Source organism: Caloenas nicobarica, chromosome 7, assembly GCF_036013445.1.
Source record: "Caloenas nicobarica isolate bCalNic1 chromosome 7, bCalNic1.hap1, whole genome shotgun sequence".
NCBI lineage: Eukaryota > Metazoa > Chordata > Aves > Columbiformes > Columbidae > Caloenas > Caloenas nicobarica.
The window spans coordinates 15,098,117-15,121,262 of record NC_088251.1 but is presented as its reverse complement, the minus strand read 5'-3'; the positions used below and the strand labels follow the sequence as shown (position 1 = coordinate 15,121,262).

Sequence of the window (23,146 nt, the reverse complement as noted above, 5' to 3'; positions counted from 1 at the left end):
AAAATGTGGAAGATATCTGCTTGTGAAAAATCTTACAGAACTAACATCAAATCAGCAGTTCTGTATCCTGTTCTTTTATTTTGAAATTGTGATTATGTATTAAGGTGAAAGATACATTTATGTAAAACTTGTCCTATGAAATGGACACTTTGTTTGGCAGCCAGACTTAAAATAGCATGGCAGATTGTCTACACTCTCGCCAGTGTGTGTGGATCCAGAAGCTTGCAAAGAGTCAAGTCAAAGCAGTAATTAGGCAGGAAACTATTAGCAAAGATGAAATGGGGAGAGTAACCGACTGATGGAAGCTGAGAGGATCAATAATGATAGTGTTATTTATATTATGCACCCTTTTCCTGCAGTGCCTGGGCTTTATAGTGAGACAGGGAAGTAATAAATTGACATAATCCTTGAATATGAACGGATGGAGGGCAGAAGTGAAGAGAATTTGCTTTTAGAAAGAGAAATAAAAGGATCTTGGAGGAAGACTTCAAATGCACACCCTTGGGTTGTTTTGGGGAGACTCGGAAGCTATAAATGGTGTAGGCTTCTGCATGCCTTTTCCCATTTACATGGGGGAAGGCCATTTCATCTGTCTGGGGACAGCCACCACTTTCTGATGTATTTGTATGTTTTGTGGAGTAAAGAAATGGATGTACAGTTTAATTGTAGATGTCCAGGGTCAGGAAGCACAGCTTTGCTTTTTGAAGGAGAAGCTGAAGTTTCTTGAAACTTCATTAGTTGTGTCTGTTGTGTGAGAGCATGGAACAGGACAAGCAGTGATCTGTATGACTAGTGCTTCGGGAAGCTGCTGACCTGTGTATGTCTGGTCATTTGTGTTTTCTGCTAGAGCCATCCTGAAATGGGGCTGATGACAACACCAACAAGCCCGATTCCAATGACACCTGTCACTCCTCTTGGAACCACCCCGCCTTCTTCAGATGGTAAGAAATATAATCATCTCCTGGGGAAAAACAGTTAAAAACTGTAGAATAACTAGCAAAGCATTTTCTCAAGATGGCAACTAATCAGGTCTGGAGCAGATGTAACCTGGTAGTCTCCTCCTGGAGCAACTTGCCTTACTAAACATGAGCAAGATTCTTTGACTTGAATTTATTTATTTATTTTCCTTGTATATGGAATAAGTGGAATTATGCTGGTATTCCTTCTGAAAACAGTACTGTCCCAGTATCTGCATGAAGATACACCCAGCCCATTAGTTATTTTTTGTAGGCTTTTACTTATGAATATTTCTAGTGTCAGGTTCTTTGCCTAGGATTATTTGTCATTGAAACAGATTTATAGAGAATCACAGTGGATTCCTGCTTGCCATTAATACATTTATCCCCAGCTTTGAATTAATTGGGATTTGAATCCAACCTGGATGTGGAGGTATTCCTCCTTCTTACTGCCTTTTCTCTGATAGGCTTCATAAGTGACTGCTTGCCCTGAGATCTTTCTTCTAAATGAGATGTTACATGTCCACATAAATACACTTCGAAATAATCTAAAATAAAACCCTTTTCATTTAATGTATGGATAGGTATAGCCTAGTTTAAGAGAAGAAATCAAATGGCTTTACTGGCATCCTCTAGATCTGAAGAAAGTGTTTAGTGAAGGAACAGGTTCAGTTTGAATAGAGCACAGTTTGGAAATATTTCTGGGGAAAAGCAGCCTGGGCTACTCAGTTATATCAGCTATTCAGGTCATTTGATATCCTAGTTAAGGATGATCTTCCTTGTGGATGAATTCTGTCTGGTTACCATGGATATCAAAAGCTTCAGTTAAAAAACCCTCTATGTCTCAAGTCTCCCTGTGCATGTAACATCAAATGTAGAGGGACGGGCGTTTTGTGGGTGTCTGTTCAACGTGTTCATTGCAAATGTATCCTCCCACACACCATATTATTCAACTAACAGAATTTATGCTTACCTACATCTACAGCTTGCTGGCACTCTTTTTTTTAATTTACAAAAAAAATCAAACCAAAAACCCAAAAGGAAAACAAAAACTCCATCCTGCTTTCAGCAGAGGCAGTGATCTTGTGAAGCTTGAGGCTTCTTGCTGCTTTTAAGGTGACTAAGTTTAAGGAGAGGAGCTGATCTTAATGTGCAGCAATTACATCGGAAAACATTCATTATTTCTATTTGCTGTCACCATGCTGATCCCTACTCCCAGTGACTTTTTTTTTTAGAGGACCTCAGCTCTGTTTGAGTGGTGGCGCTTTAGTATTTTAAAGGTATGTCAAAAATTTCCACATTTTCTAAGGTCTTGCAACTCAGCTGTAAAATTTGCCTGTGGCTGAGAGTTAGCAAGAGGCTTTTTAGCTTTGGAATTAAAAGATTGCTTTCTTCTTTTTCCTGCATTTAAAAAAAAAAAAAGTAGTTGAGCTGTTTTCAAGTTACATCAATGTGTATAAACCCATCTATGGGTTTCAGGCACTTCTTTATACTGACTGGGATTAAAAATGGGTTAAAATTCTGGTTTGAAATTTCTCTGTAAGCCTATAGTGTGAATTAAGGCCTTTTAAAGTTTAAAAATGTCTATTAAAAAAATCAAGGTCTGTAGCATGAACCAGGATAAGCAGTGATGTGTTCTTCAGAGTGATTTTTTTTTTTCTAAATGAGACTTTTGCTAGAAACTGTTGATCCATAATATGTAAATCAAGTGTGCCTGTCACCATAGTTATCTAAATGTCAGTTTACTTACTGTTGTTAAATATTCATTCACTGCGTTCGTTGTAACAGCTCCAGAAAGACCCACTGGGGATATAAATACCTTCTTCAGACTTTTAGCTAAATCTTTGAGCTATTCATAATATTGGGGGTGAAAAAGCTTCCAGTCTCATTGCACAGACTTTGCCATCAGACTGGGCACGTTAGCAATGTGTCAGGAGCCCCAGAGCTTCAAGACTGAATGGACTAAAGCAGCTCACACTTGGGGATGTGGAGCCTTTAGAAGCTAAAAGCCCCATTATCATTTCTTTGATGCAATTCGAACAGCGAGGTTACATTGATCTATTTGGCCTGTTGTTTCCAAGGGCTACAATTTTGTATTCAAGGTGATTGTATAATCCTGAGCTGCATGAGAACCTCTGCTGTGCTCTGGGCCTCTCAGTGCTCAGTTTAAAGAATTCTGCATTTTACTGTTGGTTTGTCTTTCATCCTTCTGTGCCTGTGCTTGCCCCAGTTCCAGGGGTAAATAAACCTTACTTGCCTCATTACAGGGTTATGGAATACAAGGCTTGAATTATGAAAGGCAGTTTGTTAAAACAGACTTTTCCCTGAGCCAAAATACAGTTGCATACAGGATCAAATCATTTCCCCTCAGAGCACCAAACCTAGCCATCCAAAATCTGAGTAATTCCTTCCTTCTTGCAAGGTCAAATCTCGTCATAAATACCCATTTCTTTGGTCAAGAGTGAGAAAAGTCTTGAGCATTCCCGAGGAGAGATGGAAAAGAGAGAATATAGTTCTTAAGATGTGTGTCCTAGTGGTCTACAGATCTGTTTCTAGTGCAAAGGGAGCTCTATCTTAGACTGTCTTTATGGCTTGGAAAGAGAGAGGGCCTTCTGGCAATGGTAATTGAAGCCACCTATGACCTCCTACATGTGAAAACCTGTGAGTTTGAGCTCCTAGGCAGCCAGAGCAGTAGTTATTGTTGTGTCAGGACAGACTCAGAGCTGGAAAAGCTCCCCTTGACTCCTTGAATCTAGTGCCTCACGCTTGCAGGCACATCATCACGGAATCCCTTAAATTTGTTAAGTTCTGTCTCAGTTTGTTAAATTTGTTTCCCAATAACTCCTGTTGGGAGGCAGTTTCAGCATCTTGTTTCTTGGTTAGAAATCTTCAACTTTCCAATCTGCATTTCTTGTCAGTTTATACCTGTTTATTGTGATGTTAACCTTACTTTGAAACACAGGTAGCTCTTTTTCATACACTGGGCTGCTCACCTATATATTTTTCTGTGTCATAAGAAGGGCACTCTGTTCCTCTGGTCAACCTACTAGCCTTTGTCTAAACTTGTTCAAGTGTGATTTCGTCCCCTTTTAACATGGGTTCAGCATAATTACGCACAGTATTTGGGACAAGGCCTCACCAGCATCTTGTGCAGGGCATTAATGTGTTCCTATCTCTGCTGGGTATGTTGTAGGACTGCGCTTACTCTTCAGTGCTTTGTGCTGGTAGCTCATCACCTCATGATCTGACAGTGTACTGTGGTATCACAGCATTTTGTTTGCAGCTGATGAGCTCTCAGCTTGCCATGGAAATAAATCCCTGAATTCCTGACCTTATGGCTTGTAGTGTTGAATTTCGTCTTGTATTTATTATCTGGTCCTTGTTTTTGTCCCGTTCTTCGTGTGCAGTTTGATGTTCCTCTGTGTTTACACATCCTAACTTTCTGCAATTAGCAAATTCATTAACAAACAGCTGTTTCTTGTGCCCAGGTCACTCACAAAACAGAAGACTGTTCCCTAAACTGACACTGAAGGAATACAAGTAGTAACTGCTTCCCAGAGTAGTAATTTCTCCAGTTGTTTCTCCTTTGACAGATCTTCAGTATATTTTACATTTCTGTATTGGTTCGCACCTATCTACTTCACTCTTAATTTTTCATACAGAACTGCATTAAAGGCTTTACTGAAGTCCTCCTAGACTAGTTCCATCAGTGTGGTGTGGTATGCGTTTTTATTTTTTTTTTTGTCTGAGCTAATCTGTCTTAAAAGATATCAGACTTATCTGGCAGGATCTGCAGGTAAATGTGTGGTGCGTTTTTCCACTTTTATTTCCCCCGTTGCAATATTTCTCATAAAGCGTTTCTGAATGAGGAGGCTGAGAATGGCCCTTACGGACAGCTCAGGCTCAGTCATCAGTAAAAATGTGGCTCAGTCACATGATAGATGTTTGACAGCTCATAAACTCAGTGTTTCAGATGGTACATGGGGAGTGAGCAGGAGGCACACTGTGCAATTAGCTGAGTAATTGCGATGCCTTCTTGTAAAGTCTAAGGCAGATGATGTCCAGTGTTAAGGTGTCAAAAGTGCAGCTGGTGGTAACAAGGAGCATATCCTAGAGAAGTGCCGATGAACTGCTGTTCTGCTGCAGGTATGGAAAGTACATTTCTGCTCCCTGCTGTGTTGTGATTTCTGTAGCACAAGAGATGATTACTTCTGCTTCTTGATTTTTATAAAACTGCTCTTCCTACCTCTCTTTTCTACCATTTTTGTCATGCAATAATTGTTACATTACTGCCTCGTGTTGCTTCTGCAAGAGAGGCTACTACTTGGAGGGAAGAAGGGAATTGATGTGGACCTTTTGGAACTGAAGTTCCAAAATTGCTGAAACAGAGAGGGATCTTTGCTGGCCATGTGTTTCTTTTTTTTTCCAGACTACGAATGGTGTGAATGTTAGCTGTGTTGGTTGTAAGAATTAATAGGATATTGGTGAGAATATCTTGAGTTCCCTAGGCTGGGAATGTTTATGAGTGCTAAAACAGCAGGCTGATCTCCCTCAGGGTGGCAGTGGGGGGCAGATCAGAGAGGAGTATCACTTTGCTGGGTACCACAACATGTACTTAGAGCAGGAGAAATGGCCTCTGGGGGGGTGGTGCTGTTGAAGTCTTTAAAACAAAATCTTTGCGAGGTGGTCATGAAGGAGGAGGAGGTCAGGTGACCCTGCAATTAAGCTGATCCTATCCCGGATCTGTGAATCTGGGGCTTAGTTCTCTGTATAGTTATCTCTTGTATTTGTGGAGGTTAAATGTGTCTTATCTGCTTTGTTCTAGTTATAAGCTCTGCAGAGCTGCCTTTGGATGCTGATGTGCAAACTAGCAACCTGCTGATAACCTTCCTGAAGTACAGCTCGATTGTGATGCAGGACACAAAAGGTAAATTCTGTTGATGCAGCAAACAGTGGTTCTTGAAGTCAGGAGGGCATAAGAACATGTCTAGTTACTCCAGAAATAGAAGTTAACTGGCGTCCCTTTAGAGGACTGAAGATTCCACCTTTTCAGAAAATGAAATGTTTTCTTATTGCAAGATAAGAGTTATGAGATGGGGAGACACCTAATGCTGGCAGGAGAGAAGTCAAATGTGGAAAGAATAGAATAATAATAAATAATAATAATAATAGCTAATAACCAAGCCTGTCCCTATGTAGGAGGTGTGAGAATATCTGATTCCCAACTGTCTATGAGAGAGGGGAAGTCATGTACCAGCAAACTGTATTTTCGAGAACATTTGGAAGCTGACACAGGAGGCAAAGGTCAGCGTTTGGAGGAAATATTTCATTTGTCCTTTTGTACTTGCTGGTTAAACAGACAGCTCTTCAATTGTAAAGAGGACAACAGTGACTTACACTCTACCAGCAGTAATTTGCTTGACAAGATACATTTATATATTGTGCTTTTTGTTTCTCCTGATAGTTTTGTGGGGGTTAATTTCAGCTTGCTGGAGTTGAAGTATTGCTTCATCTCCTGCTCAGGACACCCAAGGGTGCTGTTTTGCCCAGTGGTTCTATGTTCACACTATGGTCCTGGCCATAACAAGTGATCTTTGTACTGTATTTCAGCTCATTACCAACTTTTGTGCTTAAGTTAGATGTAACAACTGAACAAAAATAGGGAGATGGCTGCAGAGCTATGATACGTCGATTATTGAACTTGAATGCTCGGCATTTTATAAAAAAGCAGGCAGGAGAGTTTCGTTGTACCTACTTAGCCTGCAGTCAAAGTGTACCTGGCTGTCTTGTTCTTGTTCAGTATGCAAGGTAGTTGAGGGAAAAGTGAATAATTGAAATTAGGACCAAGAAAGATTTCATGAAAATATTTAGCACACCCCTCAAAGCAAAGGCAGACTCAGGTTTACCTGTATCTTTTTCTCAGAGATGTTGTTAACAGGTTGGATAAAGACACTCTGATAATAGAGCATCATTTTTAGACTGTCCATTCCAGTGTTTAACTACCCTTATTGTGAGAAAGCTTCATGTGCGTCCTAAATACTTTGCTATCATTTAAATTAATTACTAGTGATCTTCTCCAAAATAGCTACTGAGAATGGATTATTTCTTTCTTCTTTCTGACAGCCCTTATGTATTTGAAGTCTGCTTTCATGTTTCCTCTTGCTTTTGTCTTTAAGCTGAAACACCTCAATCTTTGCTCAGTCATTTCTTATAGATTACACACATGAGGAGGGCTCACCAGCTCTGTCATCATTCTCATTTGGTTTTCTCAGGGTCTTTCTCACTGATCCAACTCTCAGATGGAACAATTTTATGTTTTTCAATTTAGCTTCTGCACTTACTAGTTACTCTAAGTTGAAAAGTCTGCATAGTGCCTCAGGAATTGCCAGACTGGATTAGTGTCAGATGGAGTGAAATTTGATAGAGAGGATTCCTTACTAAACAAGCCAGCAAGAGATGAGTTTATTCTGGTATGAGACAGGAGTTGATGTTTCTTTCTTTACTGTGGTTCTAGCTTGTATAACATTTGAAATTTGCATGGCTTGTAGACTTAATCTCCTTGTCAGCATAGTAGTATGTGACAATGAGCTCCACTGACTGATTGTTTAAAAAAATTGTGCCTTTCAAACTGGTGCTTATGAATTCTAGTGGGTATATTCCTGTCTTTATATTTTGATGATAATGGGGCCATGCCTAACGGTTTTTTTTCTTCTTGTGTAAGACCAAGCATGTGACAGCAATATAGCCACAAGAGAAGAAGAATGAATAAGTCTAATTTACTCCATGTGTCTGGAGACAGGTGGGGACAGGTGGGAGACTGGTTTGTTCCACATCCAGGACTAGATGTTGTTTTGGTCGTGTTCCAGAGAGCATAATTTAATAGATTGCGTTTGCTAGATCTTCCTCTTGTTTTCTCTCTTGTGTCAGTTAGAGGCAGCTGCTCTGGGAGAAACAAAAACTCTGCATCATTTTGTCTTATCAGTAAAACAGGGTTCACACTGATATACCTCCCTGTAGGAAGTGGTCTGCTTTGTTCCTTTAATGAAGGATGCTATGAAAGTACGAAGTGTCTGTGCAAGTAGCTGCCCCATAACTGCTGAAAATGGCATGATGTTCACAACACACTGTCTGAAGGCAAAGTACCTGGTGCGAAACAGGAGCCTTTACAGCATGATTCCCAGAGAGAGAAGTAGTAGCAGCACCTACAAAAATATACAATGAGACCTCACAATAGAAAAATAACAAGGCTCTGGTGTATCAGAGTTCTTTGAGGCCATTTCTCCTGCTTTGCTGGAGTAGAAAACTTTTCACTTAAACATTTTAGCTGAGGTAAGGAGTCATAGGAGAGACTTTTAACTCTCCCATTCCAAAATTCCTCTTCATCCATCTTAGTGCAGCAAGATTAAATCAGCACACTTTAGGGCACATCTTGTTAGTAAATATCTGTTCCTCAGTAGCATAGAAAAGAAAACAAAAAGAGGTATCAAACTAGACAGAACACCTAGCTAAGCCCATTCTATCTATTTTTGTAGATTACCATGTACACATTAACTAGCTGTTAAGTATGTTTCTTCACTCCCGGTTTCCTGAAGCAAAGTCTTGCTTATGAATTCCAGAAATTCCTCTTAAGTAATTTATTTTGAAAGGTATAGCAGTAGAAAGCAGCTCGAGCTGGGTGCCGCCAGAGAGGGTCCCCAAACAAAGAAATCTCTGGGTAATTATACCCTTACAATCTAAGTTTCCCACCTCTCGCATGCCAGTTTGGGCCAGTTGTAAAATTAGGGTCTGAGATGTCCCCATTCTTCATTGGATCCCTTCATTTTCATCAGGTGTGCCATTTCTTACCTCTGTGGGTGGTTGTTTTTCTCTCACTGACCAGCCTGGATGTCAGTCTAGGTGCTGTTCTGTCACCTGCTTTTTGTATCTGCAACTGGAAAGTTGAAAAAGGTCCTTGGTCTCCCTGGCAATAGCCAAAACATTAGTATGTTCTCACATTCTGCTGTTTCTTGTTTCTAAATGTGCTATTCCATTCCTTCACTTATCTCTAGGGATGGATGCAGCTTCTGCTGACAATCATAGCTCCCTTATCTTCTGTCTTGAACTGACCCTTCTTTGCTTAAGTGGGTTAAAAGTTTGACATATCGAAGAGAAAGGTCACAGCTTGCGGCCTAAGGCTTGCAGCAAATTTAGTTACTTGTGTCAAGTGATTTATACTAAGGAAGTTCCATAAGAAGGTGTGTAGCAACTTGCACGATAGTCCTGCCCTGGAGTGCTTGGGGAAGCCTCTTGATTGTACAAGCACAATAGTTCAATAAACTGAGGCCTGGACATAGGCTAAGCTGGTCTATGTTTCCTACCACTAGCAAAGTGTAAAAGTGACCTGCACGGATAGAAAGAGTTTGACTGCTGCTATCTTCTGATTTATATGAAAGTGGTCTGGCTGTTTCAGGTTTCCCTCTCCTCCAAGTTTGACTCTAAGGCAGATGTCTGGGATGGTGTGTTCAGTAGTCTTACGCTTCAGAGGAGCTATTGGAGTGTGCAGTTTTAACCTTCCTCAGAATTTAGTTTATAGGAATGTTGTTGTGGTTGGTTTTTGATTTTGTTGTTGTGGTTTTGGGGATGTGTGAAGTTAGTGGTTTGGTTTTTAAGAACAAAGATTTTTTTAAAATGAGCTTGATTGGACAATGCCTTGAACAACCTGATCTTAGCTGGCCCTGCTTTGAGCAAGGATTAGACCAGAGATTTCTTCCATCCTAAGTTACTCTGTTTGTGTCTCTTGGTATTTTTGGTTTACCTTTGTTTAACCTTTTTTCAAGGTTAAAACTGAGAGAGAAAAGTTTTAAATAATCGAAATAAAATTTTTGTTCTTCTGCCTTAGTCCCTCTGTGTGTGAGTCTTGCAGCCCTCCAGTTGTCATTCAGGGCAAAAGCTGCTTGAATTTGTAAGATGAATAACAAGCTGAAGAACATGGTCAGGGTGGAACTCCTTTGGTTTGAAATGCTAAGTCTTTGCAGCCTTCCTCCTTTCATGGTTTTGCACAGAGCAAAGTAGGTCATGTCTCAGTATTGGGGTTAAAGCTCAGGACTTTGAGCATAATGTTGGGAGTCATTCTGCTATGTGGTGCTGTGCCAAAGCTTTGCTGCTTGTTTCATAACCTACAGCAAAGGTAATCTTTTTCTTTCCATCTTGTCTAAGAGAGGGAAAAGTGCATCTCTGCTCGGACAGAAAGATGGGGATTAACCCCAGTATTTAGAACATCTGTGGAAGTAAAACTAAATGAGACAGAAGCTCCACTGATAGTTACAGTGCTGTTGGAAATTCAAATCAGAAACTTTGCTGTTGGCTCAGACTGGTGAAAAATTGGTGGGATTTAGTGGTCAGGTTGGAGAGTGAGCGCTTACTGAGAGTAGTTAGACTGTTAGCTGTAATGTAGGAACTAGGAGCATGAAAAATCTCCAAGGCTGGGCTTTTCTCTTGCTGCAACAGCTGTCTCGCTCTTCAGCATTGCTAGGCTTGTGTGGCTCATGCAGGACTTGTTTTTTCTTCTTTGCAGACGAGCACCGGTTACACAGCGGCAAGCTGTGTCTGATTATCCTGACGTGCATAGCAGAGGTAGGTTTCTTGTGTGACATCCTTCAGCTGATGGTGAGTTACAGGGTTCTATCTGCGTGCATATCCTCTGCCTCCTGTTGACCAGGAGCTGAAGATCGGCAGTGGTAGTGAGGACTTCAGGCACTTAACATTTTGCTAATAAACCTGATGCAGTACTGTTAAAATTGTGTTGAAACTTGAAAATTGTATCATCTTATTTGGATTAGCCAGCTCCCAGGGATGAAGAGAGAAAAGACTGAACATAAGCCTTTTCTCTCCTAGCCGTTGAATGACCTTGTGGTGTGGCTTTTAGATGAGTAATGTGCTAACAGCTTTCAGCTTGGTGCTGTTCCTGGTGAACGTGGGCAATGCCATATCCATTCTGCCTAAGAAGGGTATGAGTGTGAAAGAAAGCTGCATGGTTGTAGGTCCCTGCAAGCAAGATAAGTAGCAGGTGTGGCAGTAGGGTGAGAAAGCAGCATCACAGAGCTATGTCAGAGCTCCTGGCCAAGTGTGGTCCTGTCGCATGGGAAGTATATACTAATGGCTTGACCGATGTCCTGAATGGTGACTGAGTTTGCGTGGCATTTGCATTTTGCTTGCTTGCAAGTACAGACCTTTCATTCTTAACAAAGAATAAAAAGCAACGATGTTGATAGCCTGTGTAAGGATACTGAAGTAATGTTTCTTCAGGGTGCAGTCTGAAAGCTAGTAATCTGTGCTTCAAATGTTTATAATTAAATGGTTTTGGCACTTGAGTACTTGGAGTGGATGCATAGATAATACAAGATAAGATACACAGTAAGATAGATTATAAGATGCATAGGTAATACAAGATAAGAAATTCTGTTTCTATATAGCAAGGGCATGTTTTGGTTCTCGTGTTAAATGGATGGTATATTTATTACCCAACCTGGCTGTGCATTATGTGGAGGAATCACTTTGATTTAGAGCTGGTCTTTGCACTTTCCCTGAGGAGTGGGACAGCTGATAATAAACCCACCTGCAGGTTTTACAGTAACCTCTGGCATGATGGGTCCATCAAAATACCGATATAAACCTTTGTGCAAACAGTCACAGGGACTTGAGCGCTGGAGAGCCACCACATGTGTTATATAGCACTTGTTAAAATCCTAACACTGTGGTGCGTGTAGTCCAGAGTTTGGGTGAGCAAAGGAGGAGAATGGAAAATAAATTGCTAACAAAAAAAGCAGTAGTGCAGACTTGGATAAAGCGGGATTGGGATTAGGAGGGGGTTTACTTTTGTGTGGGTGGAGACAAGAGGAGGTGACAGTTGGCTTTCTCACCTTATAGCTATATGTTGGGAGTTTTACACTGAAACACCTGTGATTTGAGAGGCAAATAGAAGGTGTTGGGTGCTTGATTGGCTATTCATATCTTCCCCCTTTTCTTGCTCTTCTCAATAGGATCAGTATGCTAACGCTTTTCTCCATGATGACAACATGAATTTTCGAGTAAACCTACACAGGATGGTGAGTCTTTTCGTCCAGATGGTCTGTTTTCTCTTTGAGATGAGAACACAGAGGATTTGAGTCCCTGTATGTTGAAAACTGTGTCACAGACGTCTAACCTAGATTGCTAAGGCATGTGGAAATGCTCTGAGAAAGGCAGTAGTTGGGGAATGATTTTTTTTCTTTAAATCATTCTCAGAATGTTTCTTTAAAAGGACAGTCAGGGATTCAGAGGCTCATGTAGCTGGGGAGTAGCTGTGTATTATGAGGTCTCTGATGAAATCAGTGGCAGAGAGAACATTCTGCCTTAATCTTCAGCAAGTATTAGCCCTTGTGATATATTGATAGCCAGCTGGAGTTACACTAAGTGCTGTAATTTGGCTTATGCTTCATCCTGGGTGGGGTGACTCACCCTCAATGGGTAGAGTATTTTTTTCCAGAGCTTTTTCCTATAGATACCTGTGGAGGAAGTATCCTTACCTGCGTCATGAAACCATGTAGTTACAATTAACTTGAATGGTTATCCTAACATGATGTGTCCTGCTTTTGTGGTACTGGCAAGTTCCTCCTCATCTGACAGTGAAGCGGCACTTGAAAGTGTCACTAGTTTAGGACAGAAAGAAACATCTTGCTTTATAGTGAGTGTATGGCAAGAATGCTAGTAATTTCCACTTAACAGCAAACTTGCCATTCAATTAGCCTTTCTGGTCTGTTACAACAAAGACCAAAACCATTTAATACTGCACGTGGTGTTAAGAATGCAGATCAGATTCTGGGTCAGGAGCAAATCAGTGTGTTAAGTGAGGGAGAGGAATTACTGTGTGTGGTGGAGTTTGTTTTTGTTTTTATTACTTCCCCCACCCCTGTGATATAACAGTGCCCTCTAGTTACATAGCTAGATAAACAGAAACCAAATGGTCAGCATGCTGAAAAGCAGGCACAATTTTGCTCCAGCCATTGCTTTTAGGGTTAATATAGGTGAGACAGCAGTTGGAGAAAAAGAAAGAGTAGCCTGTGCTGATGGTACTATTTGCATGAAAAATACAGTAATACACAGAATGTCACTTCAGACTTCTACTGACTTCTTTTCATCTTTGTGTGTTTGAAGCCAATGAGACATCGGAAGAAAGCAGCAGACAAGAATCTGCCCTGCCGCCCGCTGGTGTGTGCGGTGCTCGGTGAGTGTTGTTAGAGTACGTGTGTGCTTGTGGTTCCCAAAACATCTTTTGTTCTGCAATAGAAATATGAGATTTGTAGGTTAAGGGGAGGAGTGGATAGACTTAAAAGGAAAGTATTTATGTACTGAAGATATTTCCAGCAATGGACTGTCCCTCCTTATACCTGGCTGCCTTTCAGAGAAATTAAATCCAAGATTGCTGCTCTGTAGCAAGAAATCCTGTATAGATTTACTGTAAGTTTTACAGCAGCCTGTTGGCTCCTTTTACCTGGTAAGTAAAAATTGGGAGGGCAGTGGATTAACAAATTCAGCATTACAGGTGAATGTAGTAACAGTTGGTCGCAAGTATTTTATAGATTATATGATGAGGGCAAACCTACAGAAAGCACAGATGTTTGGGGGAAAGTGTTTACTGGATGTTTGGCCTTTTCTGAGGGGAAAAAAAAAACCAAACCCAAACCACAGTAGGAATGTCAGTAGCTGGGGCTGGGTTTGCCTGTGGATATAGAAGCACGGTGGAAAGCTTTTCACACAGTGAACGGTTAAATTCTGACACTCATTGCTGTGGAGGCCAAAAGCATAAATGGGTGCAGCAATGGATGGAGCCTGGATCCCTTTGTGACTCTTAAGCCTGATGATATGGCAGCAGTCTCAAACTCCAGCATTTTCAAACAGGTGTTTGTTGAAGTCAAGATACGGCAGCTGTGTGAAGAATCTTTCTAGGCCTATCAGATTTCATGAACTCTCTCCCTAGACTGTTATTAGGCACTATTGAGTCATATTGCTGGGCTATTAGTGCCCTAGGAGGTTACATCTCACAATTGTTACCGCTGGCACAGGTTAAGCGTTTTATGCTGAAGTTGTGTTGGGCAGAGAACACACATTCAGTTAGCATTTATTAGCTGAACCATAGTAACTTATCTCTTTCAATAGTATTTCTATACTCTTTGCCTCTTATCCTCGTACTGGGAGCCCTTAAATGTTAGAGACGTTATCCTTTTTTTTTTCTGAATGACTCTTAAGCAGAAGCTTAGCCTGTGTTGAGATCAAACTACATTTACTTGCTTCAGAATTTATTTTAGGGAAAAATAGGTGTTCTCTACAATGTCTTTAAGTAAACACCTAGGGTGTGTTTTGTGTCGTTGCTGGTAGGAATGATTTTCTAAAATGTGATTCTAAATGGAATTTTGCAGTAGTGACAAGGCTTGAAATATAAGAGCAATTCTAGGCATCAGAATTTGTGGTGTATTCTTTATTTGACTAATAGTGGGGGAAAACATATAGGGAAGCAGTGCCACAAAGCAAATTATATTACATGCCCTCAGTTTCCAGTAGGTTTTTTTTTTCTTTTAATTCCAGAGGATGTCTAATTCTCTTTAAAACAATTTTTTTAAAGTTGAAATTTCTCTCATCTAGGCAGGACTGTTGTCTGCTAGAGGTAGGTAGGTGAGGTAGTTTGACTTCCTCATTGTTATATACTAGAAGTTAACCATAGCTAGCTCAATACTTACTTTATCATTTTCTTTTCTGTCAGATTTGATGGTGGAATTCATTGTAACACACATGATGAAAGAATTTCCTATGGATCTCTATGTGTAAGTGTCTCTGGGGTAACTTGTTATGATTTCATTTGAAGTTTGAATTTGGGTGGAATTCTAGTCATAGAGCAATCCTCTGGCTGAAATAACACTTTGTGACTGGTGGGGAGCAGGATGGCTTTTCATGAACTCTTCCAGCAACTTTTTCCACTTCTAAAATGCACTGTGTGCCAGAAAATTGAAAGCAAAATGAATTTCAACCTTTCAGACAGATTTCCTCATCTACTTGATCAAATACAAAGAGCTTTTCAATCTGAAAGAAGTTTCATAATACACAGTCATTGCAGGAGTCCCTACTTCTAGAAGCTGAATCTTAGTGTAGAAACTGAAAAGACACCTTTGAAAAACCAAGGATGACTGATGTGTGGCCTGGAAGGCAGCGTGAAGTGTGGGAGAGAGGCTTAAGTCTGAAATAGCCTGCTAGGCAGCAAGGGGTAAAACTTAGCGATGGGGAAAAGGAGAGCAGAGGACAGAGCTACACACGAGCACTCCATGTCCCAGGAGGACCCTCGAACGCTTTGTTCTGCTTTAGCCTGGGGGGCAGAAATAGGATTTCAGCAGATCGTTGGCTTCACTCTGACTGTTTGTACAGTACTGAATTTCCCCAAGGCTTGAACAGCACTACATTCTGTAGAAGGGATAAAGATACATAACATAGGCTGTTTTCCTTTAAGGTAACTTTTTAGCATGTTCTGTTTTTGCCCAAATAACCCTGCCACTACGGTGCCTTTGCAGGAGTTGTACAGTTCAATTTTGAGTTTGTGAGAAATGTTTTTTTAATGACGTTTACAGAATTAGTTGTAGTTGGGTGTAATGCATTGGAATTTCACAAGAAAGGTGTGAAATACTTGGGCTCAAAAGTAAGGTCACATCTAGAAACCCCAGGAGAATGAAAATAATGAGCAGTAGAAACCATCAGTAGACATCTGTATCCATTCCTTTTGGCATGTTTGTGCAGTCCTTTCATTACGCTCCTGTCTGAAACCAGCCCATAGCAGGCGCGGTTATTGCAGACCAAGTGGGTGTTCTGAATGCACAAATAGCGTCATACTTCTTTGCAATACATTTAAAAGGTGACAATATGAAGCTGCTCAAGGGAGAGCACATTAATTTTTAAAAGAGAAATCCTGGTTGCTTTGACCAAGGGTGTTTTTTGTCCCATTATGTCTATTACAAATCTTTGGCACAAAGCTAAAAAACAAAGACCACCCCACCAGGATGGATAACTTCCTAACTAAAGCAGTTTCATAACTGAAGCAGTGTGGTTTGGGAGTCTATAGGCTGGCTGCTGGTGCTCTGGCTCTTTAGGCAGGGATACTAGGACTGTTGTGTCCTTCTTCATCCCTCCTCTTCCATGCCTTGATTTCACTGAGGAGGCTGTAGGCTACTGAATACAACCACAAGGTTTCAATGCTGAGATGTGTCTGCAGAGTATTTCGCATTAACAGCTATTGTAATTATAAAGAAATGGTTTTTAGCCACTGCCAGATTCTCTCTGATCAGTGCCTTAAACAGGTTTTTTTTTTGTAGAGGCCAATTTTAGTCTTACGGCCAAGCAAATACACAGGTAGAAAGGTACTGGGCTTTGTCTGGTACCAGTAACATCAGAAATAGCAGGTCTCTCCCCAGAGCAATTGCTGTTCCTGATATGAAGACAGCTGTCTGAATTTATGAGAATCCAATTTGAAATACAGCACTTAATGTGATGCTTGGCTATCATAGATGGTTTTACCTTGATTCATTTAAAGTTAGTTTCAATCTTTACCCCATCATGGTAGTTTTGGGATCATCTAGCAGTCTGGAAAAAAATGTATACCATCTACATATTATTTCTTAAGGCTTTTTAAAGCCTTATTGTGAGCACTTCACCCCATTTTGAATAAATTCCATGCTTTTTTTTTTTTAATTTGATTTCTCTGTGTTTGATACGTAGTGTATTTCAGTAGTATCTTTTCAGAGAAATGTTGATGTTAATGAGATAATGTGGTTTTGAGAAATAAGGATTTTGGGGGAAAAAGGAGTTTTTCCTTTCTGAAGTCTTCGTTCTGCTTTTTTTCAAAATGTCCATTAACTAAAAATAGCTTGGTCTAACAAATTCGAATTTGTAGATATTTTCTGTCTTGTCCTTAATGATAGCTAGCACTGGAGAATTTACTCATTATATTGTATATTTAGTTCTGATGGTATTTGTGAAGAAGACTGGTGCACCTAAGAGTTTAGATGAACGCTAGATGCTATGGACACCAACAGGCTTTGGGGACTTCACAAGTATACCAGCTGTATGTTGGGGGATTTCAGAGCTTGTAGGTGTATTGCTTGATCATTCCAAAGCTCATACTTAAATTATTTGTTTAAGGAGAGTGGAAAATTTGTCAGAAAGCTTTTTTTTGTGAAATTAAACTGTATACCTCAGCAAAACTAAAAATCCTGCAGTTTGTTTGACTTTGTCATTTCCTTTAGCCTCATCATTTAGGCCAAAGAAACTGAAAAGCTCCATTGTGTCTCATACATACGGAGCCTGCAAGTTAAGTAATTCCTTTTGTAGAGCTTATGAGGTCCTCAGGTAAGGGCAGCAAAGAGTGGAAGGTATTAATTAAATATAAACAACAAACTTGCCTCTGTAGTTGGTCCAATCATGTTGAGCTAAAACTGGTATACAGGCCCCTTTCTCTCCTCTCCTCTGGTTCTTTCTTGTAGGTGTTACTTCCCTTTAGGAGCCTAAAACCACAAGCCCCTTCCTCCTCTGACAGGCTTTGAATTTGTCTGTTTCCCAGCTGCTGATTTTGGAGACATTTCCAGGTTCTATGTGGAATTGCTGAGAAATACAATGTAATTGATGGTTTGCCATCTCTTTTCCAGAAGGTGCATTCAGATTGTGCACAAGCTGCTGTGCTACCAGAAGAAATGCAGAGTGAGGCTTCATTACACCTGGAGGGAGCTCTGGTCAGGTACTTTGCATCTGCAGAGACAGTAAAATATGAAAAGCCCGGAGTGGGTGGCTGTTTGGTGGCTGTGACTGCTTGTTCCATTGCTGCGGGGTTAAACAGCAACCAGCAATTCTGTTAAAGCATCTTTATTTTGCTTCGTAGTTGCTACATGCAAATTACCTCTTTTGGAAAGCCACGTCATTATCATAATAGTAGCTAATTTACTTTCTTGTCTGGCCATGATCACCATGGTATCCAAATGTCTTTGTTTTTCTGTTTCATTACCTGAGTCTTTCTTCACCTGATTGGAGAAATAGATTTATGTTTTATGCAGTAGTGTTCCTCTCTCAGATATTTGTGAGTGGAAAGGAGGTAGGCTCTTGGGTAAAGGGAGGCGGACCTTACTTTTTGCTGTAAGAGATGGATACATATAGAGTAGTGTGTGTAGCTCCTTCTGAAGAGAGCAACCTAGAAATGTCAGAGGGAGGGAAGAGAGGCTTTTAACTCTGACCTTTGCAGTGATGGTAGTCAGTCTGGTTCATGTCACTGGTATCCCGAGATAGATAAGTATTATGGAGTTTGACTCATAATCTAGCAGACGTAGCTTTGTAGGAGTGTTTAAAGATGCCATCGTGTGGGAGGTCTGAGGAAGGGGGTAGGAGAATGGATGACGAGACTTAACAGGCTTGTGTCGTGGATATGGTCTGTGCTTCTGTTCTTATTTTGCAAGCAGTGAAGTATCTCAGCTAGGGAAGTACACTTAATCCCCTAGCTGTTGTGGCTTAAACAAGAGGTTTATGAAAATTCAAGGGAACGTGGCCCTACTCGTGTATTCCTGGAGCTGCGCTTGAGACCTAGGATCAGTGACTTGGCTGGTGTATTGCAACTCCCATCAGAAATCTGGGAGAGGATGACTTTTGAAAAAGGTGGTGATGAGTGGTTTGTGAAGCTGTTCTCAATTAACACTGAGTACTTCCCTTTAGTAGCTTTGCACAGCTGAGTGCAAACTATCCGAGTCACTTGCAGTTATTAAATTGTTGCCTTGTGTGACATGTGGCCCATTCAGACTTCCGAATTTATTCCTGTAGAAGGTGAAGTGGATGCCCCTAATTAAGGGATTAGTGATTTTTCTTTTTGGTGGTTTTCTTCAGAACAGAGCCCCTAGAGGCATGGCTGCAGTGTAGTGCTGGTTGTGGAGAAGAGCATGTACAATATAGATGTTTGTTGTGAACAGAAATTGCATCTGAGAGCATGTGTGATATCTTCTCAGTAATTGCAGTGAACCAGATCCATTCCTATTTGGCCAGGCTGAGCTGTGTCTTTCCTACATGCTGGAAGTATGGAAGTCTCAAATACAATGCCTTTTGCTTGAAGGTACTGTTCCACAGTTTGGAGAGCACACTCTTAGATGTCTTTCAGTCCTTAACTTTCCTTATTTTAGGTGACAAAAGTCATTGCTAAACACTGAGATTCAGAATCTTGGGATATTCTTGTTAGCTGTCTCTAATTAGCTGGTATCTGTATAGTGCTTTGGAAACATAAAGTACCTTAGAAGCATTAAGTACTGCACATGCTTCAAAAGCAAAGCAGTAAAGCAAAAACCACACAGATTGGTCAGGTTTCTGTGAAGGACCTAGCATGTCTGCACACCTGAGGTAGCTGAAGATCTCCATACTTACTATAGATTTCTGTGTGTTTAGGGAGATACTCTCATGCGGGAGTAAATTACAGTAAGAATGTTTCCAATTTTTTTTTTATATGATGAGGTGAACAGAGAGATTCTTCAGCAGCTGCTCGGTGATTCATAGCAGCTGGGAGGCCCTGGGTTGAGTGCTACGTGCACCTGTAAAAGGGCATGTCCTGGCTGCTCCAGGTGTGTACTTCTAGAGTGCCATATGTGGCAGGCTAAATGCTATTTGCCAGCCCTATCTTGAGATATATTTCATAATTAACTGCTGTCCTTGTCAAGGCTGCTCTTTGATTATCCAGAATGCTGCCACCTTTGATGTGAAAGAACGGCTATTTTTCTGGTCTTGATTTGACAGATTATTCCAAACAAGAGCATAGAGATTTCTGGATTTATTTTTCCTCTGTGTGAGCATGTTCCCCTTCAGGTTTTTATTTTTGGATTGAAGAATTAGTTACCACTGCTGGATGAACAACTAGAAGGGAGCAGCTATTCACTGTGAGGTTTGAGATCTTGGGTTGCCCCATCAGGCGTGCTTTACAGAAGGTCTTCAAGCCCACACTTGTGTTCTTGAATGACAAGGTGTGTGATGACTGAAGCAATGCCCCTGTTGTGCAGCGGGGATAATAGCAATGGAAGCCCCCCAACAGAGCTGAGAGGAAGAAAAAAGCTGGAGGGAATTGGTGTAGGGAAGTACTGAAAAAAAAAAAAAAAAAGGGGGAGGGAGAGAATTCTACTTGGCATGCAAGAGGAGAGTTATTTCAGGCAGAAAATTGAGTGGGAGAGGAAGACAAAAGGAATACTGTGGGGTGGGTAGTTGGTATAGGGTGCGAAGGAACTGAGATAAAGGTGGTAGGTGGAAGTAGTAGCAATGTATGGAACCTTCTGTTCGCTTACCGGTTCTAATGTTAGCTAGTCTCTAATTAAGGAAAGCCACTTGTGTGTCACCTGATGGAAGGATGCTCTTCCATTGTGGGTGCTTTGTCTTCAATATGGAAGGCCAGCAGCACTTTGAGAAAGTTTTGTCATTTCCTTTTTTGATTTTAAGTTGCAATGATTGCAGAGGAAAGCAGTGGAGCCAGATGTTTGGCATCTCTCAGGACACATCGGGCTGTTTGTTCAGTCTGTAATACTTTATAGATTTTTGGATGCGCCACTATGTGGCACATTGCTTACATATTGCTTCTGTTGGACTTCCTTTTTTAACATCTGAGCCTGAGGAAGAGAATATTGTTACTGAGTCTTTGGTTGTGATCCAGCTTTAGTTTCCCTGTTAGATTAATTCTTTCATATTAAGTCAAGGGGTTGGGACCATGGCACTTAATACAGTATGAATCTCTAGCTGTGCTGACCAGATGACCAAGAATGTTTAGCTGACAGAGAATGATGCAGAGGTTTGAGAGCTGGAAGCGGGACTGGCAGAAAGGGAGATTTGTAGTTGGCAAAAGTAGTATATATAAAGTTGGCTCTAGTTAAAAGTAGTGTAAAAATAAATATCAGATCAGAAGTGGAGTTAGATTCCAGAATATCCTAAAAAGAGTGCTGGAGAATGAAAAACCGTTGTAATTTGTTTACCCTACGAAAATGATTAGTAAGTGCAGTTACTGATAGATGGACCAGACATTTAGATCCAGAGATGCATGGTGATCTTGGTTGCTCTTTAACAGAAACTGTCAGCAGATTATTAGCTTCACTTCAGCAATCTGTGGTTAGTACATGGCTCTTCCCTCTGAGCACTGAAGAAAATCTTCAGGTTCTTCTTCTGTGACAGTGCACCATTACTGGTGACAAGCCTGGAAATTTGGTCAAGGTCACAAACCATAAGTGGATATCATTGTGTTGACCTGTTCCCTTACAGACATTTTGGCTGCTAGGAAATCTGAACTGTTATGCCTGGTGCCTTGTACCTTTTAAATGCTGATTTATTGAATGTCAAGTATAACGTACTTCACAGAGCTGATAAAGAAACTTTACTCAGTACCAACCCTGCTCTCAGAAATAGTGTGTTCTGCACAGTATTTGTCTTAAGTTCTGTTCCTTATCATGTGAAAATGAGATTGATTTTGGTGGTCATAAAGGTGAGGTTTGGGTTTTAGTTGTTGAACTCTAACTAGTTTGTGCAGCACTTGAGCGATGGAAGGTGCTATATATGTTGTTGTCAGGCATGTATAAGCTGTGCCAAAAGAGTTTTCATGAGTCACTTAAGCTTTTTATATAAAAAGTCCTCATTTCTTCAACTCCTCCCACCTCAAAATTAGTAATGCTTGAGCAGTTCACTCTGAGCTTAGGGATGCAGGTAACTTCTTTGCAGTTGCTATGGTTTGCTTTAAGCAAAAGCCATGTTTAAAGAAACAGAAAAGCAGTTCTAATACAGACTTACAACAGCAAGAGTAGATCATAAAAAATATTACATGTAATAATGAATGATGGTGAAATAGCTATTTTTTAGGGCAACTGAATGCAAAGTAGGATTAAAAATGAACTTTGCCACTAGTAAGCATTGAATATCAGTTTCCAAATTATTGTAACATAAGGGCTACAGTTTCTTATCTTTTATCTTAGTTAATCTGATAGATGCTGAATGCGCTGTTAAAATTAAGGTGCTTCAAACGTGTAGTACTACCAAGAAGTTAATTCTTATCAGTTTTTATTTTAAGAGTATCAAAGCAGACTTTTCCAATGCTACTGAACAAAATATGCTGTTTTTCCTTTTAGTAGACTTAATTCTTAGATTTTGTCAGTTTCTGTATTTATAATGTGAGGATAATATTGATTTCAAAGTCTTTTTGAGTGAATACTAAAGAGGTGAAAAGTTCCTCTGTGGAACATTTAAAATAAAGACGCAATATTTTTAGGGGGAGAAAAAAAACCACCTTAGTATGTATTATATAACACACTTGCCCTTATACAGTGCATGTTTAAGGTGATATTGTTTAGTCACTTGTGCTCTGCTTTGTTATTTCTGTGTCTGAAATATTGGTTACTGATAGTATTTGTTACCTACGGCATTTCTGGTTCTCCAGCTGCTGATCAGGTCTGCTTCAGCCCTCTGATTCGTGCTGCTGAACAGACTAGAAATCGGGTGATGTTGCGTCTCCACTTCGTCTTTAGTCCCGCTGTCACTGTCACATTCTGCAGCAGCTACCTGGCAAGGGAAGCTTTTCTTCTTGCAGCTCTTGTGGAGACAGGATTCATATACTGGTGTACCAGACAGTCGAGTTTACTGGTAAAATGCCTGATCACTAGGTACTGTGAGAGTTTGAAAGACTATAGAGCTGCTTGGCCAGTTAGCTAATGACTTAAATATTTTAGGGAAAAGAATTAAAGACTGAAAATTTGACCTTCCAAACAAGCAGAATGTCTTATGTGGCTTTAAAAAATGCTGCCAAGTTTCAAGATCCAGCAGTCATGGTCCAGCTGATGGTATAGATAAGGTTGCTGTGGTAATTTCTATGCAATGAGGATTTCTATAATATAGTAACAAAGAAAGAAATGTCTTTAAGTTGTGAAGGATGTTGCAAGCATAAGAGAATGGTCTCTTCAGCACAGCATCTTCAAAGGTAACTAATAAAGGTAGGGATAGGGTAGAAGGAAAAGCAGCTTGTGTGTTAAGTGTAAAACGCTTTCATAAAACGAAATCTATGATAAGTACAAACAAGGGTTTGTTAAAGGGTTCTACTTGAGCTTACTGTTTTGGGAAGAAAAATAAGTCATGTGAGACTTGACCTTTCAAATACT

General features: G+C 40.4%; 1 protein-coding gene across 4 annotated transcripts in view; it reads left to right on the top strand.

Annotated features, from left to right (window-relative positions):
* ARMH3 (armadillo like helical domain containing 3) overlaps window positions 1–23,146 on the top strand; it is a 129,848-nt gene that overhangs the window by 25,218 nt on the left and 81,484 nt on the right. For all 4 annotated transcript variants that reach the window (XM_065638488.1, XM_065638491.1, XM_065638489.1 and 1 more), the window contains exons 14-20: window positions 848–941; window positions 5,782–5,883; window positions 10,510–10,568; window positions 11,975–12,040; window positions 13,128–13,197; window positions 14,731–14,791; window positions 17,654–17,742. In XM_065638488.1, coding sequence (XP_065494560.1) covers window positions 848–941; window positions 5,782–5,883; window positions 10,510–10,568; window positions 11,975–12,040; window positions 13,128–13,197; window positions 14,731–14,791; window positions 17,654–17,742 — 541 coding nt within the window. The remainder of the gene's footprint in view (window positions 1–847; window positions 942–5,781; window positions 5,884–10,509; window positions 10,569–11,974; window positions 12,041–13,127; window positions 13,198–14,730; window positions 14,792–17,653; window positions 17,743–23,146) is intronic.